The sequence below is a fragment of the Triticum dicoccoides genome, chromosome 7B (genome assembly GCF_002162155.2).
Source record: "Triticum dicoccoides isolate Atlit2015 ecotype Zavitan chromosome 7B, WEW_v2.0, whole genome shotgun sequence".
Lineage (NCBI taxonomy): Eukaryota > Viridiplantae > Streptophyta > Magnoliopsida > Poales > Poaceae > Triticum > Triticum dicoccoides.
Genome location: NC_041393.1, coordinates 157,567,085 through 157,582,542, shown reverse-complemented (window position 1 = coordinate 157,582,542; position 15,458 = coordinate 157,567,085). Strand labels below are relative to the sequence as shown.

Below are 15,458 nucleotides of genomic sequence, written 5' to 3'. Positions count from 1 at the left end.
AGTTCTGGCTCCTCGGCGTGTTCCCGCCTCAGCTCGCCTGGAACCTTGCTCTGAGGTGCACCGCGTCAATGGAGGCGCAGAGGTCGACACAGGTAGCTTTCAGCTGTCGCGGTGCAAAAACCAATTCTGGCGAGTGCAACGCGAGGCCGCCCCCAACCCCCGCTCCAGCAGTGTCGTCGGAGCCCGTCCCCAGAGAAGACTGCCGGCCTCTGCTTTCGGCTGCCTTGACCCTAGCCACCCACCGTGTGATTGCACAAATGACATCCGTTGGTGCCGCTCTCTCTTCGTCGACCACGATTCTTGTGCCTGCTTAAAGTACTGTTGTAGTGTGCTCTGCATGCCCCCTTACACTGCCGCCCCTAGCCGCTGCGCCTCGGATGCGTTGCACCACTGAACACCACCCCCTACACCTCCCCGCGCTCCTACCCTCGGCCTAGCCCGTCGACTTGCTGCGAGTCATCTTGTCGCGCTCTGTGGAGATGGAGGAGGTCAAGATTGTGTTGTGGCGTGGATGGTGGCCTCCATCATCAGGACCAGGTCGATTATCACCTTAGATGAAGTTGAAGACCTCCTACCTGACGACTTCACTGCCCATGCGTATCATCTGGAGGACTTCCTCAACTTCATTAGTTAGCTAATGGCTAGCCCATGTTCATCAATGGTTGAGCCCTGGCTTCACTCTGTCGCTCCATCCATTGAACAAGCTAGCTCCTTCGAGCACAATATCTAGGTGGAGCTTCACAGCATCCCATCGCAGGAGTGGCACCTGTCAACCGCTGGGCACCTTCTTGGCAGCAGCTGCTGGGTCGAGCGGTTGCACCTGAGCACATGGTCGCACGCTGACCTTGCCATATTCTGGCTAACAGCGTGCATGCATGATTCGGCTTGCATCTGTCGCATTGGAGATTGTGGAGTCTGTCCTCGCCCGCAATCGTGCCCTGTCGTCGACCATCCGCACCCTCACCAAAGTTGTGGCTGGCCGACATGCTTCGGCCAATGCTGGCAATGGCGGAGGCCCGAGCAATGGGGCGTCTGGAGGTGATGATGGCGCGGCTGAATGCGGGCATGGTGCAGCGCGCAACCCACCCACCGCCACAGCCGCAAGCGACGCCGCATGTATGGCGCTCCCGACGGCCGCGTAGATGGCAGGGTCGTCGATTCTGCTGGCTAGAAAGCTACTAACCACTGTACAGGTGTTGATGGTGTCACCGCCTCCTTATCCCGCCTCGAGATGTATGATGGAGCACTGGTCTGCCACAGGTGGTCCCTGTCATTCTCGTCGCGTTTCCAAAATGAGTAAGTGCGGTGGAAAGAATATGCGTGCTACATAAGCTGCCTCTTTGTTTGCTGGCCTGCTCGCACGGCCTAGGTGCATTGTTCGGCACCAGATGGCCATCGCCCATTGGTGGAGAAGCCTTGCTTTTTCGCCCCGATTCCAGAAGGGGAAAGTGCAGTGGAAAGAAGAGGCGTGCTACAAAAGCTGCCTCTTTGTTCGCTGGCCTGCTTGCACGGCCTAGGTACATGATCCTGCACTAGATGGCCATCGCCCATCGGTGAACCCCTCGTGCCTTGCCTTGGACCCGCTGCCCTTGTCATCGAGCGCACGTGATCCCGACCACGTAGACATCATGCCATACTTGGTCAACCCTAGCGAGCATGGGGACAAGGATAGCTCCATGGGCCACCCGTGGTTAGACAACGAGGTTCCTGATTCGCCAGCCATGGTCCCCGAGGCTGATTCGTTGTCGTGGCAAAGCAACGCTTCGACTCCGTGAACCCTTGATGTGTTGCATGCCTGGCTGCTCCTCTTCGTGGGATGGCATGATAGAGATTCATACAGTGAAGCCCACCTTGTCGTCTGGTCAGGACGAGGAGCTTCTGGGTGCTTCCACTAAAGAAGAGCTGAGCCACGACCTTTCTCCAGCGGCCCATCATGGGCACATGCTGCACCTAAAGTCCTGCAAGAGCAACAACCCTCCATGGAAAGCCCATAAGCTTGCACGGCCTAGGTTCCAATCCGTAGAGAATCACCATGTGTTTCGCTTTGCCCCCGATCACCATGTGTCGCTCTCGCCCGCATGCTGCTGTGACGACAACCTGGACCCTTGGTGACTTCCTTGCTGTTGCTACCAAGGAGATTGTCTTCGCCCTCCTAACTCCTGGCAAGTGATACAGGCGGTACCTACCTAACTTCGCGCCATGACAAGCAAGGCTGTTGCCTCGCCCACGGCTAAGAGGCGCACTCAAATCCGCATCTTGCGCACACTAGGAGTCGTCGGGGTCACCCTTGGTGACTTCCTTGCTGTTGCTACCAAGGAGATTGTCTTCGCCCTCCTAACTCCTGGCAAGTGACACAGGCGGTACCTACCTAACTTCGCGCCATGACAAGCAAGGTTGTTGCCTCGCCCACGGCTAAGAGGCGCACTCAAATCCGCATCTTGCGCACACTAGGAGTCGTCGGGGTCAACCAGAAAATCACCACTGCCGAGATGCAAGCGTACGATGGGCTCTTCATGACGCCATCTACATGTCCGTCCTCTTGACCATCGCAACACTTGTTAATCGTGAGCTTCCCTTTGATCCTACCATAGCGCTGATCATCACGGTGATCGTGGGTATCTCGATCGAGGTCTAGCTGCGCTCTTGTGCCCACCCGTCGACCTCTCCTACATGGATTACGGCCCTAGATCCTTGAATGGAATGTGCGCGGCCTCAACGCGTGTGCTCGTCGTACCGCCATCCAATCACTAACTGTAGCCACCAGTGCTCGATCGTTTGGAATTGATCTGCTCACCGATTGTCCTCGAAGCCCTAGGCTTGGAATTCGACGATTATGTGTACCTGTCCGTGTTGGGGACCCGTGGCGGCATCTTTGTTGGCCTGGAAAAGTAGAGAGGAGACCATCAGTGGTGTCAGCACACTGTGGTCTACAGACCGCAGCAGACGCCGCCAAGGTCGTCTTCTTGTAGGACCTTCACGACATCCGCATCATGTGCCTTGGATCATGGATGTTGTGGTAATTTCAACCTCATCTACCGCAATGAAGACAAAAACAATGGGCACGTCAACCGCTGATCCTCGTCAGCTTTGGGTCACTTCTGGCGCGTGCTTAACGACCTCGCGCTTAAGAAGGTTTACCTCAAAAGACGCCGCTACACTTGGTTGAACGAGCAATTGCCCCTGACCCAATTGCCCCTGACCCTCATCCACCTTGATCGCGTCCTCTGCACCACGGATTGGGAGGAGCTGCATGGTGAGTGCCACCGCTGCTTAACCTTCGTCATCTCCGACCACAGCCCCATCATGCTTCATCGGCCAACTGACACTTCCCCTTTGTGGACTTCTAGACGCGCCTCGATGGTTTTCAAGATATCGGCACAGAAGCATGGCACTATGTCGATCACGCTGACCCCCTTCTAACGCTTCATGCTAGGCATGCAAGCCACAATGTGCAAGCTCACGAGCTAGAGCTCGCGGACCGTCGACAAGTTCCCCTTAGGCTCTATCCCCGCACGAGGACTGGCTTTGGCGACAAATCAAGGCCTCCTATCTTGGTCTTGCATCCATGGAGCGCACCATCGCTCGTCAACGTGCCCGCCCAACACATCCTCCCACCGGCAATGCACGTATCGGCAACAAAAGAACCGAGCACACAACCTAACGTTAGAAGAGGATGGGATCACGGATCCGTGCAACATGGTTGCGGCGGCCTATGCGCATGGCCTATGCGCGCTTTGATGCCCTTGGCTCCGCGGTGCCCTGAGAGTGCACCCTGGACCTCTCGGCACTCATCACGCCCGCCAACCTTGACGACCTTGATGCACCCTTTGATGCAGAGGAAATCTGGCAAGTTGTGAAACCGCTATGCCTGCGCAAGGCTTCGGGCCCCAACGTCTTCACCACTAAATTCCTTAGCACTTGCTGGCCCACCGTCCAACAAGACCTCGTTGACGTTTCCCAACAACTTTTTGCACTGCGGGGCCGAGGATTCAGCTGCTTGAATCAGGCGCTCCTCACGCTGCTACAAAAGCGCGCCGATGCTCCTCGCCTAGGCAATTACAGGCCCATAAGCCTGACCCACCTCGTCGCCAAGATCTTCGTGAAGGTACTGTCGTTGCGCCTCGCACCCAAGCTCAATGCCCTCATCAGCGCGAACTAGAACGCATTCATCCCGGGGTGCAGCTTGCATGGCAATTCGTCCTTATGCGGCAGTAGGCGTGCCTACTTCGCAAACTTGGAGCCCCTCACGTGTTGATGAAATTGGACCTGGCACACACCTTCGATGCGGGGACCTAGTTGTTTCTCTTCGAGGTCTTGTGCCAATATGGCTTTGGATTCCTGGACTGACTGGCCATTCTCCTCTCGTCGGCCAGCACCAAGGTGCTCCTAAACGGTGAGCCTGGCCTGGCCGGCATCGACGCTGGCTTCGACAGGGCGACCCTATGTTGCCCCAGCTTTTTGTCCTTGCAATGGGTATGCTAGGTCGGCTGTTGTGTCGCGCCATCGAGCTGGGCATGCTGCAACAGCTCCACCCTTGGCGCCCTATCTCTGTTGTCTCGCTATATGCGGACAACGTGATCCTCTTTTCCACCCTTCACAGTGAGATATTTTGGCAGTGAGCATCTTGCAGCTTTTTGGGCGTGCCTCGGGCCTTCATGTTCCTTTGTCGACCTTCTAGGTTGCCCCATTATCAATTTGCCCATCACCTACCCGGGCATCCAGTAATGATAAAGCGCCCCCATCGTGGCTCAGCTACAACCCGTCGTCGACAGGACCGCCATTATGCTCCCAGGGTGGAAGGCATGACTCATGAACAAGGCCGGCCGCCTCGCGTTCGCCAAGGCCGTGCTGGGCGCGATCCCTATACATCATCTACTCGTGCCAGCGCTCCCAAAGAAGACCATCAAGTTGCTCGAGAAAATCCAAAGAGTATTTCTCTAGGCGGGACGCGCGGTAGCGAATCTTGCAGCCAATCTCGCTTGGCCTCGGCGGCCATGACCTAGATCGCACCGTCCTTGCGCTTCGCATGCGTTGGCTTTGGTTCAGCCTCACTGACAGCGCCAAGGCATGGGGTGGCCTTAACCTGCAGTTTACCGCCGAGGAACACGCCTTCTTCGCTTCCATCACCATGCAGATTGGCAACGGCCAACATGCCCTATTTTTGGGGGACCACTGGATTGGCCAGTGTTCTGTCTGCGAGATCACACCGCTCAAGTGAGCCTGCATCCTAAAGCGCCGCAAGCTGCAGACGACCTATAGGCTAACCGTTGGGCGCATGACATGCACGACACCATCGGCCTCCACGGTATAGGCCAATACCTTCGGCTATGGAACATGATCGAGCAAACGATCGAGGCAGATTGCCTACTCTAGAATTTGAACTTGAGCGGCTCCGCGCAATCTGCCTATATGGCCACATTCCATGACTCCACCACCTGCAATGCTTGGAAGCTTACCATGACCTAGGCCGGCCGCCTCGCTTTCGCCAAGGCCGTGCTGGGCGCGATCCCTATACATCATCTACTCGTGCTAGCGCTCCCAAAGAAGACCATCAAGTCGCTCGAGAAAATCCAGAGAGTATTTCTCTAGGCGGGACGCGCGGTAGCGAATCTTGCAGCCAATCTCGCTTGGTGGCCTCGGCGGCCATGACCTAGAGCGCACCGTCCTTGCGCTTCGCATGTGTTGGCTTTGGTTCAGCCTCACCGACAGCGCCAAGGCATGGGGTGGCCTTAACCTGCAGTTTGCCGCCGAGGAACACGCCTTCTTCGCTTCCATCACCATGCAGATTGGCAACGGCCAACATGCGCCCTATTTTGGGGGAACCATTGGATTGGCCAGCGTTCTGTCTGCGAGATCACACCGCTCAAGTGAGCCTGCATCCCAAAGTGCCGCAAGCTGCAGACGACCTATAGGCTAACCGTTGGGCGCATGACATGCACGACACCACCACGGTATAGGCCAATACCTTCGGCTATGGCACATGATCGAGCAAACGATCGAGGCAGATTGCCTACTCTAGAATTTGAACTTGAGCGGCTCCACGCAATCTGCCTATATGGCCACATTCCATGACTCCACCACCTGCAATGCTTGGAAGCTTACCTGGAAGTGTTGGGCTCCGCTGCGTCTCAGGTTCTTCCATTGGCTCGCCCGTCTTGATTGGTGTTGGACCACGGATCGCCTCTCCGCCATATGGCCTGCAGCACCCCACAAGCTGCCCCTATGCGACCAAGGACCAGAGATAATGCACCACCTCCTCCTAGCGTGCCCCTTCTCTTGGCAAGTTTGGTACGAGATCCTGAGCTGGTTGAGGATACCCTGCCACTCGCCCCACGGCGACTGATCTCTCAATGCTTGGTGGCTCTACGAGAAAGGACGTTGAGAGAGCTTTTGTGGTGCTACAAAATCACCTTGCTATTGTTCGTGGCCCTGTTGAGTACTAGGACCAAAAGTTACTGTGGGAGATCATGGCAACATGTTTGATCTTGCACAAAATGATCATCGAGGATGGCAGAGGTCAACCAGAGAGCTTTGACTTATGACTACAATGGGCGTCCAACTATTGATATGGACCAAATATGAACCAAAGACTTCTGCAAGCGCATCGCAGGATCGAGAACTGAGAAGCCATGACCAACTATGAGATAATCTTGTGGAGCACTTGGGGGAACTTCTATTATGCTTTTATTATGTTTCATTTGGATTATTTACTTCATTTGGACTGTATGTTGTGTTTGAATTTGAATGTGTAAATTTTCAAACAATGAATTTGAATTGTTGTTAGAATGTGTGCGTTAGAAGTATGAAGGTTTCATTTAATATGTTTGTGCAAATGTAGTTCAGATGGGGTTTATGCATGGAAAGATTGATGGAAAAAGTATAGAGTTAAGTTTAGGGCAAGGATTAGGTTCAAGGTTTAAGCACTCAAATTTTAGAACGGGGGGGGGGGAGGATAGAGATGCTCTAACTCTTTATGTTTACAGATGATTTTGATGCTTATGGATCTGCTGCCAATCATGGTGCCCAAGCCATAGGCCAGGTGCTTCCTCAGTTTTCCACTTTCTCAGGTCGGACCCCTAACTGGAACAAATATGCGATCTTTCTTAGTACAACTATAGTTTAATCTGCCACATTCCACTAAATATTATTTTCCAGCCCCTGATATGGGTCTTCTATTACTCATCTAATGTTCTTCCAGGGAAAAGCTAATCATCTGCTAATGCCTTCTTATTGACAAACTTAAAGTAGTGTTAAATGGATACAAGGCTAATAGATTGTTTTATGCAGGTAGGTTTACCTAAATCAAATATGTGTTTTGTTCTATTCTTTTTTACCACATGTCAAACATTTGCTCAGTAAGAAAATCATATCTAACTTCTATTGTTAGAAAGTTCTGGTTGACAGCAATTCAGAAAAACCATTCATCTAAACCTTCATATCAGCGATCTTCAAATTGGCACATTTGAAAAGCAAAAAATGCTCTACGCCTCTACCCAAGTCTGCCTTCTGTGCCTCTGTTCTTAAAGTTTTACCCGACATTATTGAATCTTCAGGAATGCAAATTGCTGATGGAAAGTGAAGCTTATGTCAACATCATTGTGTCCTGGTTGCCCTAGCACTACAAAATATCTACGGTTTGATGGTTCTAAAAGTTGGGGTATCGACAAAATTTCTAATTCTGCTTATTAATAAGTTATGCAGATACCTATTAATCTATTATTAATGCTAACTTCGATGATGAAATGTGCTGGAAACATACTCCTTATGCTCAATGCTCCTCGAAAAGTGCATACAAAACATCTGTGCAGGAGCCATGGCTGGAATCCGCGCATCTACTTGTGGTCCTTCGTATCAAGAAAATCATAGTCCTAATGCATCTTGGAAGGACAAAACCATCCCTCGAGCCCTTCTGCATGGAGACTTATAAGGTCGGGTTTAGCAACTGGTAAGAGAGCATCTAAACATATTTTGAAAGGATGCATCCTATCCGATGCCTCCGTGAATCAGATGCTCATATGTTCCATTGCCCCTTTGCTAGATCAGTCTGGTTCTCTTATCTAGGCTTTAGATCAGATGTTTTTGCTCCTGGCGCCTCTATATTTCCTCCATGCTTAATTCTAATCATCCTGGTATCTCCGTTGCTAAATCATTTCCATGCTCTCATTTTTGGAAAGCCAGGAGTGATTTGCTTCTTAATTAAACAAGCTGGTCCATTGTGCAGGTTCTTCATGCTTCCTCAGCTATTCTCTCCTGTAGCTCTGATATTGCTGATTCTTGTCGGTCCTGTTGGCTTTAATCTTGATTCCATGTATCTGCATTTTAGTTTGATTTCGTACATGCATGTGGTCTAGGGCATTGTATCCAGGTTGAACTTCACTTGAGCGTACAGGAGGTGGGATGCCGAGCTAGCCGTGCGATGCGGCCGGAGTGCAAGGCGTGATGGCATGCAACAGTGTCGTGTGACGTGACATGTTACGAGGAGGTGGAGCGTGACAACGTGTGTGATCCAGTCCTAGAGCCAACGTCCTGCAGTGTTCCCAGACGAGTGAATAGTTGAAGCGTCAGTTAGTTGGTTAGTTCGTGGAGCTTGTTATCCAGTCATGTGCATGTGCATGTTGGTCATTGTGTCATTGTGTTGGAGTATGGCGTGCGTTTGCCGGTAGTGGTCTGAGATGGGCTGCTATATATTCTGTAATCATCATACTTATTTGAAGAGGCAGAAAGAAAAGGTCGAGCTGCGAGAGGCAGCATGACGCCAAAACACTTGTCTCCATTTTTCTTGAGTGTATTGTGAGATGCAACGCGAGGTGGAAGGGGAGCGTCTCCATTTTTCTTGAGTGTATTGTGAGATGCAACGCGAGGTGGAAGGGGAGCTGCGCGTGGCAGCTCCAACACCTCTCTGGAGATAAACTCCATTTTGCCTGCAGGTCCACAAGCATACTGCGATGCAACTTTTAATCCTTCTGTTGCAGGAATAGTAGCAGGGTTGGGAGTGTTGCTCCACAACCTATCCACTTATTGTGCAAGATTTGTTCAAGCTACCACCTTCCATATTGGCTCCGCACTAAAGGGTGAAGCTCCAGCGTTGGGGTTGCCCGTTACGTTGCAAATGCCCTCGCCTTTCTAGCCAATACTGGTTCAAGGATCAGAGAAGGTGCTCAAGTTTCGAAGATCCATCAACAAGGTTTTCCATGCTCTAGCAAGGAGTCCAATGCGACTTACGTACAAGTGCTCGTCTGGCGTGCCGAATATGTAAAGGCCTTGAATATCGGAAATGCAAAACGCGGCCCGGGCTCGCATGCTATCTTAATCTGTGCCACCCAGTTGCATCGGGATTGCTAGACACAGGTAATGCAAGATGTAAACTATGTACATATTCCACATTTTCTCTTTTCACTTGTCAGAACAAAGAACTGACATAGCTAGGCACTGAACATGTGGCTGTACGTGTCAGAACTAGCATAGCCTGTGCATTGGCGGATATTCATTTTGGCTCCCAGGTCCATATGATGATAAAGTCTGTACCGACCATGTGTTGGCGCTGCTGTATTCCAGGATCGTTCGTTAGGGTGGGTTCCTGGGAGCGAACGAATTTGTTCGCTGGGTTATTGCATCCAGCGCGAACTAATGGTTCGCCAGGACCACCTCCCTTGGGGAACGAACGTCATATATTGGCGTCCTTTATTTAGTGCCTCGCATATTTACAGTGTATTCCGCTCTGATGAGACACTTGCCATCTAACCTGTTTTCTTTTTTTTGAGCATCAGTACAGACACAAGCGCTCATATATACGCGCATACACTTATCCCTATGAACGCACACACGCACACCCTAGCCCTATGAGCACTTTCGAAAACTGAGCCGGCATATCATCTAACCTGTTGACATGTATCCATGATCTCAACTGTCAGCACATATTGTCTGTGGTATTTGGAATGGTGCCGTCATGAGAACCCACTTGGTCTATAGATAGACGTCATCATGCTCACTTAGTTCCTTCCTCTCTTGCCTTGAGCTCTATCTCTCGGGCAGGAACCCTATCCAGTGTTGAATCACCTTTGCCTCGTGTTCGATGGAAAAGGACATGATTCACGACCGCTAGTTCTAAGTCCTCACATTCCTTTTAGACGGACGGATCATCTTCCACCGCTGTCATCGTAGCCGGTGGTTCTCGCCAAGACGAACGATCCGTGTGCTCCTCGTCTTAGTAGCATTTCATTAGTTCATCTTGCGGTAACTTTTCTTTTCTTTTTGAGCAATGAAAACAGCAGGAGACTTCTACTGTTGCTTTTATAAATATGTTAACCGAAGGTTAACAAATCAACATGGGGTTTTACATGGATATTACAGGAAATGAGACAAGCCCCTTTGGGAAGTCCCTCTCAGAGTAACTACAAAGCCTACTAGAGGGAGGAGTGTGTTTATGTTGTAAGAGAGTTCCTGAATCCTTCAAAAAAGGTCAGGTTTTGAGAGTTGATTCTATAGCCCAAAATCACAAAGTCTTCCTCGAGCTTCCTAAGCCAGTCATAATGGGTGGCCGTCTCACCATCAAACACCACTTTATTTCTCTGCTTCCAGATATTCCAGGATGCCAAGATGGTCGCTTCTTTGAATTGGCCTTTGCCAGCTTGCCCTAGCTTGATCATATTTTGTTGCATTTCCAGCTGATTGTTCCAGTTAATACTAATTATCTCCCAACATTTAATGGCAAAGGGACAATCGTAGAAAAGATGTTCATTAGTTTCTAGGACCCCCATGTTGCAAAGAGGGCAATCATGATCATCACCAATGTTAAAGTGTCTTCTCAAAAGCATATCTCTGGTATTGACTCTATCGAGTAGTATCAGCCAGGCAAAAACCTTATGTCCCATGATGCATTTTGTCTTCCAAATCAAGGTGAGGAACTGTGGTGCTAACACATTTTTGAACATGAAGTTATATAGCTTTTTTGGTTTGTATTTTGTGTCCCCCCAACACAAGATCCATTCATCAGTGGCCATAGGTTCCAAGTTGATTCCTGCCATCATAGCCTGCAAATCATCTAGTTCGGTCTGGGCTTCCATTGATAATGGCAACACAAAGTTCTCCGTAGGTGTGCTGTTGTTGTAGAATTGGGCCAATTAAATATCCTCATTGTTTGTGTAGGAGAACAAATGCTCGTGCGTGTTCATCAGCGGTCGGTCTTCCAGCCAAACATCTTTCCACGAAAGTATAGTATCACCCGCTGCTGGAATACAAGAAGTAATCCCACGATAGATATCCATCAATGAGAACACATCTCGCCACCAGAATGAACCACAACTAGGTTTTGAAAGGGGAGGAGTTTCATCATAATAGGCATCCTAGACTATCATCACCCATGGTGTATCTTGTTTGTGCATGAACTTATGTACGTATTTGAGCAATAGGGCCTTATTTTGAATTTGTAAATTTAGGACACCAAGCCCTCCTCTTTTCTTAGGGCGGCAGACCATATTCCACGCAGCAAGAGAATGAGTTTTAGCATCTCTATCAATTTCTTTCCTCCATAAGCAGTGTCTTCTCGCTCTGTCAAAGATCTCTATTAACTTCAGAGGGAGTTTTAGTACGCACATGGCAAAGGAGAGTAGCGAGTAGAGAGCAGAATTGATTAACTGCACTCGTTCCCCATATGATAGCCAGATAGCAGTTCCCGTCAACCTTCATTCGATTCTATCCACTAGCGGCATCAAATCTTTCACTGTGGGTCTGGTAGTCCCGAGTGATAGCCCTAGATACGTGAACGGCATTTTTCCAACTTGGCAGCCTAACACGCTGGCCAGATCCGTAGCTTTTTGAGCTGCCACATTAATTGGCATTAATTGAGATTTGGTGTAATTAAATTTCAGACCAGTAGCTCGGGCGTAGGAGTCCAGTATCGCCTTAATTGTTTTGAGCTCATCACGATTGGCTGGAAGGACAATTAACGTATCATCGGCATATTGGATAACTGGGAAGTTTTCCGATGCGGGTTGGTTGATTGGGAGTGTAATGAGCCCTTCGGACTAAGCCTTGTTAATTAAAGACTGTAGAAGATCTACTGCCAACATGAATAGTAATGGAGTAATGGTGATATCGGGTCCCCTTGTGTCACCCCCCCCCACTTGCATTTAAATTCCGTGCCAGGTATTCCATTGAGAAGTATTGAAGAAGATCCCAAGTCAAGCAGCATTTTAATCCACATGCACCATCTGTCATCAAACCCCTTGCACTTGAGCATGTTTAAAATGAACGAGTGTTCCATAGTGTCGAAAGCCTTTTCAAAGTCAAGTTTTAAAATGACTATTTCCTTGCCAGAGTGCTTGCATTGATGCAAGTATTCGAAAGCCCAGCCTAGACAATCTTGTATTGTCCGAGATTTAATAAAGCCATATTGATTGCCATGTACCACTTTAAGTATCCATCTTTGAAGCCTTTCTGCTAGAATCTTCGTAATGACCTTGAGCACACAGTTTAACAAAGATATCGGTCTATAATCATTAACCGTTTCTGGTGTCAATTTCTTTTGTTTTCTTACCGCGCGTTTGATCTTTTCTTAAGTCAATCCTAGACAAATTGTTGTTTTTAGGCGAGATCTAAAGCACTTGCCCATTTTTGATCTATTCCTTTCTTTCGAAATTATTCATTGAGCACACTTGACTCTCTGATACCTCATTTGCACAACAATTTTTTTAAACAAGCATTTGCGCAACAATTGTATTGTACAGTTAATTCCCCAGTGAGTTCATCTTAAGGAACATATTTCAAAGTCTTCAGCTAAAATAATTTTCTTCAAATTAAGTTATGCGGCACTTGTGGCTGTGCCCAATTCCCCACGCATCTAATTCTTCACAGTACAATGATTTCAGGTGATTCTACTGCTGGCACGCACGTTGAGTTTGCCACTCATCTAGCGGAATCTAGAAGAGAATCTGGCACAAGCTCGAAGGGGGCGGGTGAAGCTTGAAGGGTCAAATAAATTCAAATCAAGCTGGAATTTGGCAAATCAAAGCACCACAACTTGAAAGTACTATTTGGAGAATATCACATGGATTTAAAATATTTGGAATCAAAAGGAAATTCAACTGCAAGTGTGTTTATGAGTGATTCCTAAATTAATGGGATGTTTTATTCTAGCTCCCTAATAATATTGGGAGGATATGTTCATGGGTTATAAAGAGAACCATCAGGTGTATTCCCTTATTTTAAATAGATCAAAGCTCTAAACAATTTATTTATTTGCGTTTTAATGGCATGATGACATGATGATGCAAAAATAAAATAAAACAAAGAATATAATAGCAATTAGGGAAAGAAATCTAGAGAATTGGTCCATGTGGCAGGGGGACACTTGAGAATGGGAAACAGGTGAAGGGAGATGAGTTCGTCTGTGTGCCCTTTTTTATATATAGGTAAAGAGAGTGTGTGTTCTCTCTGTAAGTGAAGTGTGTACGTGAAGTGCTTTATGTGGGTCAAGCCTAAATAATGAAAAAATAAATTAGAATCTTCCCAACCAAGCAATAAACTCTGTCTAAAAAAATCAACATAGTAAAAATAGTTAAAAAATGTACGAAGTTCTATATATATTCACACTTTCTAGAAACTGGCCAAAATTTCCAATAAAAAAAGTCCAAACAATGTTCTCCTTAAAAACATTCAAGTTTTAATAAAACATTCAGTTAAAAAAATGAATATTCATGTTTTTCCAAAAAAGAATAATGATCCACAAATTATTCCACGAACCACTACTCTTTCATCAGATAAAGAACGCTAAGAAAGCTTTTCTAACGTCCAAACTTCATACTCTGAAAAACAATAATAGCAGATGTTTATCAGAATTAAATATAAACTATGGTATATAATAGCACATGGATCAGGTTTTAGAGTTTCTATGCCCGTTGCAAGACACTGGCATTTGTACTAGTGCATGCTAAAAAGAAAAGCATGCATCTAGACTGCAGTACACTGTTTAGGTCGACACCAATCAAGCATTACCAGGCTATCAGTACCTAGTAGTCATACACAATCATCACTCCGGCAGCTGCATTCCTTGACCAGATCCATCAGCATATTATTATCTCCACGGATGAGGAGGGCCCATGTGTGAGTCGCTCCTTAATCCAACGCCTGCGAGCTTCATCCACCTGGGATCTCTTCCTCGGGTCAATGTCATCAATGTCGTCGCATTTCTCGCATGGCTCTTCTCCATGGAGCTCAATTCTCTTCAACCCCACAGTTCGCTCCATGACTAGCCTTATGTAGTTTGTCACCTTGTCTTCCTCCTCGAACCCGGACATTTGGAGAACCTTCAAGTTCAGGTGCTTCAAATCCTTCAATGGCTCCCACACCAAATTGGTCTTCTCAGCAATGCCCTTTGCTATTTTGGCACACGAATGCCGTTCTCGAGACAACTTCATGCATGTACATAGAAAATGAACAATACGTGTTACAATTAAACTCGCAACCAGCACATGCAGGAAAACATAGGAACAATGGCAGTTAAACATATTTCCCATTTAAAATTTAGCAACGAGCTCAATACTAGCATCTAAGCAAGTTTAGGCCTCTGTGGAGCTTTTGGAAGATCTGCATGAAATAAATCATGGATTAAAGTAATTGAATATGTTTCCAGGATTCCTATGAAATCACGGGCCCCTGTGCGAAATTCAAATGGAGCATCGCGACTTCCATTTCAACTGCACCATCATTCCTATGCAACCATGTGTTCCTCATATCCAATTACAATGCGGCGTGTCTGCATTCTACTTGTAAAACTCTGTGCTACCTGGCTATCTAGAGCAATTGCTGCACGAGCGGCGTTTTCCACCACTGGATGGTTTTACTGTTAGCCTTTTTACCCCTGTTTTTACTGTTAGCCTTTTTACCCCTGTTGGCTGGACAACCGTCCATCCCTTTTGCACGCACAACCTCGGGCTAAGGTTGGATGACCGGTGGGACCGTTCGCTTATAGGGCCAGGGGACAGTGAGTGGGTTGCCCCAATGCTTGGTCAGCAATTGGTTGGTGATGGACGTGGGATGGGTTGCGAGGACAACCGAAGCAGTAAAACCTAACTACCAATCCTCTTCCATTCATTGGGGCACAGCTGCAGAGGAGCAGGATCAAAGTGAAAACTGAAGGCGTTACAGCAAGGTTATCCCCTTTTTTCTATTTCTTTCTTGTCCCTGAATTTGGGCTGCTGAGTTCGAGTTCGTGTTCGTGATAGAAAATTACGGGTTAGTGTTTCCATTGGTTTGTGCCTTTGCGGGGTTACAGACTGACAAGGCATCTATGCTTGACGAGGCCATTGAGTATCATAAGCAATTATAGCTTCAAGTACATATCTGTAAAAGTATGCTTGAATGGCTGGATCAAGAGCCCTGCTTGAGGGAGACGGCTGGCACTGCAGTTCAGCTCAGCAGCCGGGACCGGGAATCAATTTAGATACATTATAACTGAGCAT

The 15,458-nt window shown here is 48.1% G+C and overlaps 1 protein-coding gene across 15 annotated transcripts in view; it reads left to right on the top strand.

The window, feature by feature from the left end:
- LOC119336239 (protein ENHANCED DOWNY MILDEW 2-like) overlaps positions 1 to 8,761 on the top strand; it is a 27,485-nt gene extending 18,724 nt beyond the window's left edge. For 4 of the 15 annotated variants that reach the window (XR_005162307.1, XM_037608252.1, XM_037608250.1 and 1 more), the window contains 2 exons: positions 6,984 to 7,067; positions 7,554 to 8,761. Coding sequence is in view for 5 of the 15 variants with exons in the window: in XM_037608252.1 (XP_037464149.1) it covers positions 6,984 to 7,034 (51 nt within the window). In the remaining 10 variants the exon portion in view is untranslated. Of the gene's footprint in view, positions 1 to 6,983 lie in introns of all 15 variants that reach the window. The other 11 variants (XR_005162308.1, XM_037608251.1, XM_037608249.1 and 8 more) reach the window with 9 other exon arrangements.
- The last annotated feature ends 6,697 nt before the right edge of the window (positions 8,762 to 15,458 follow it).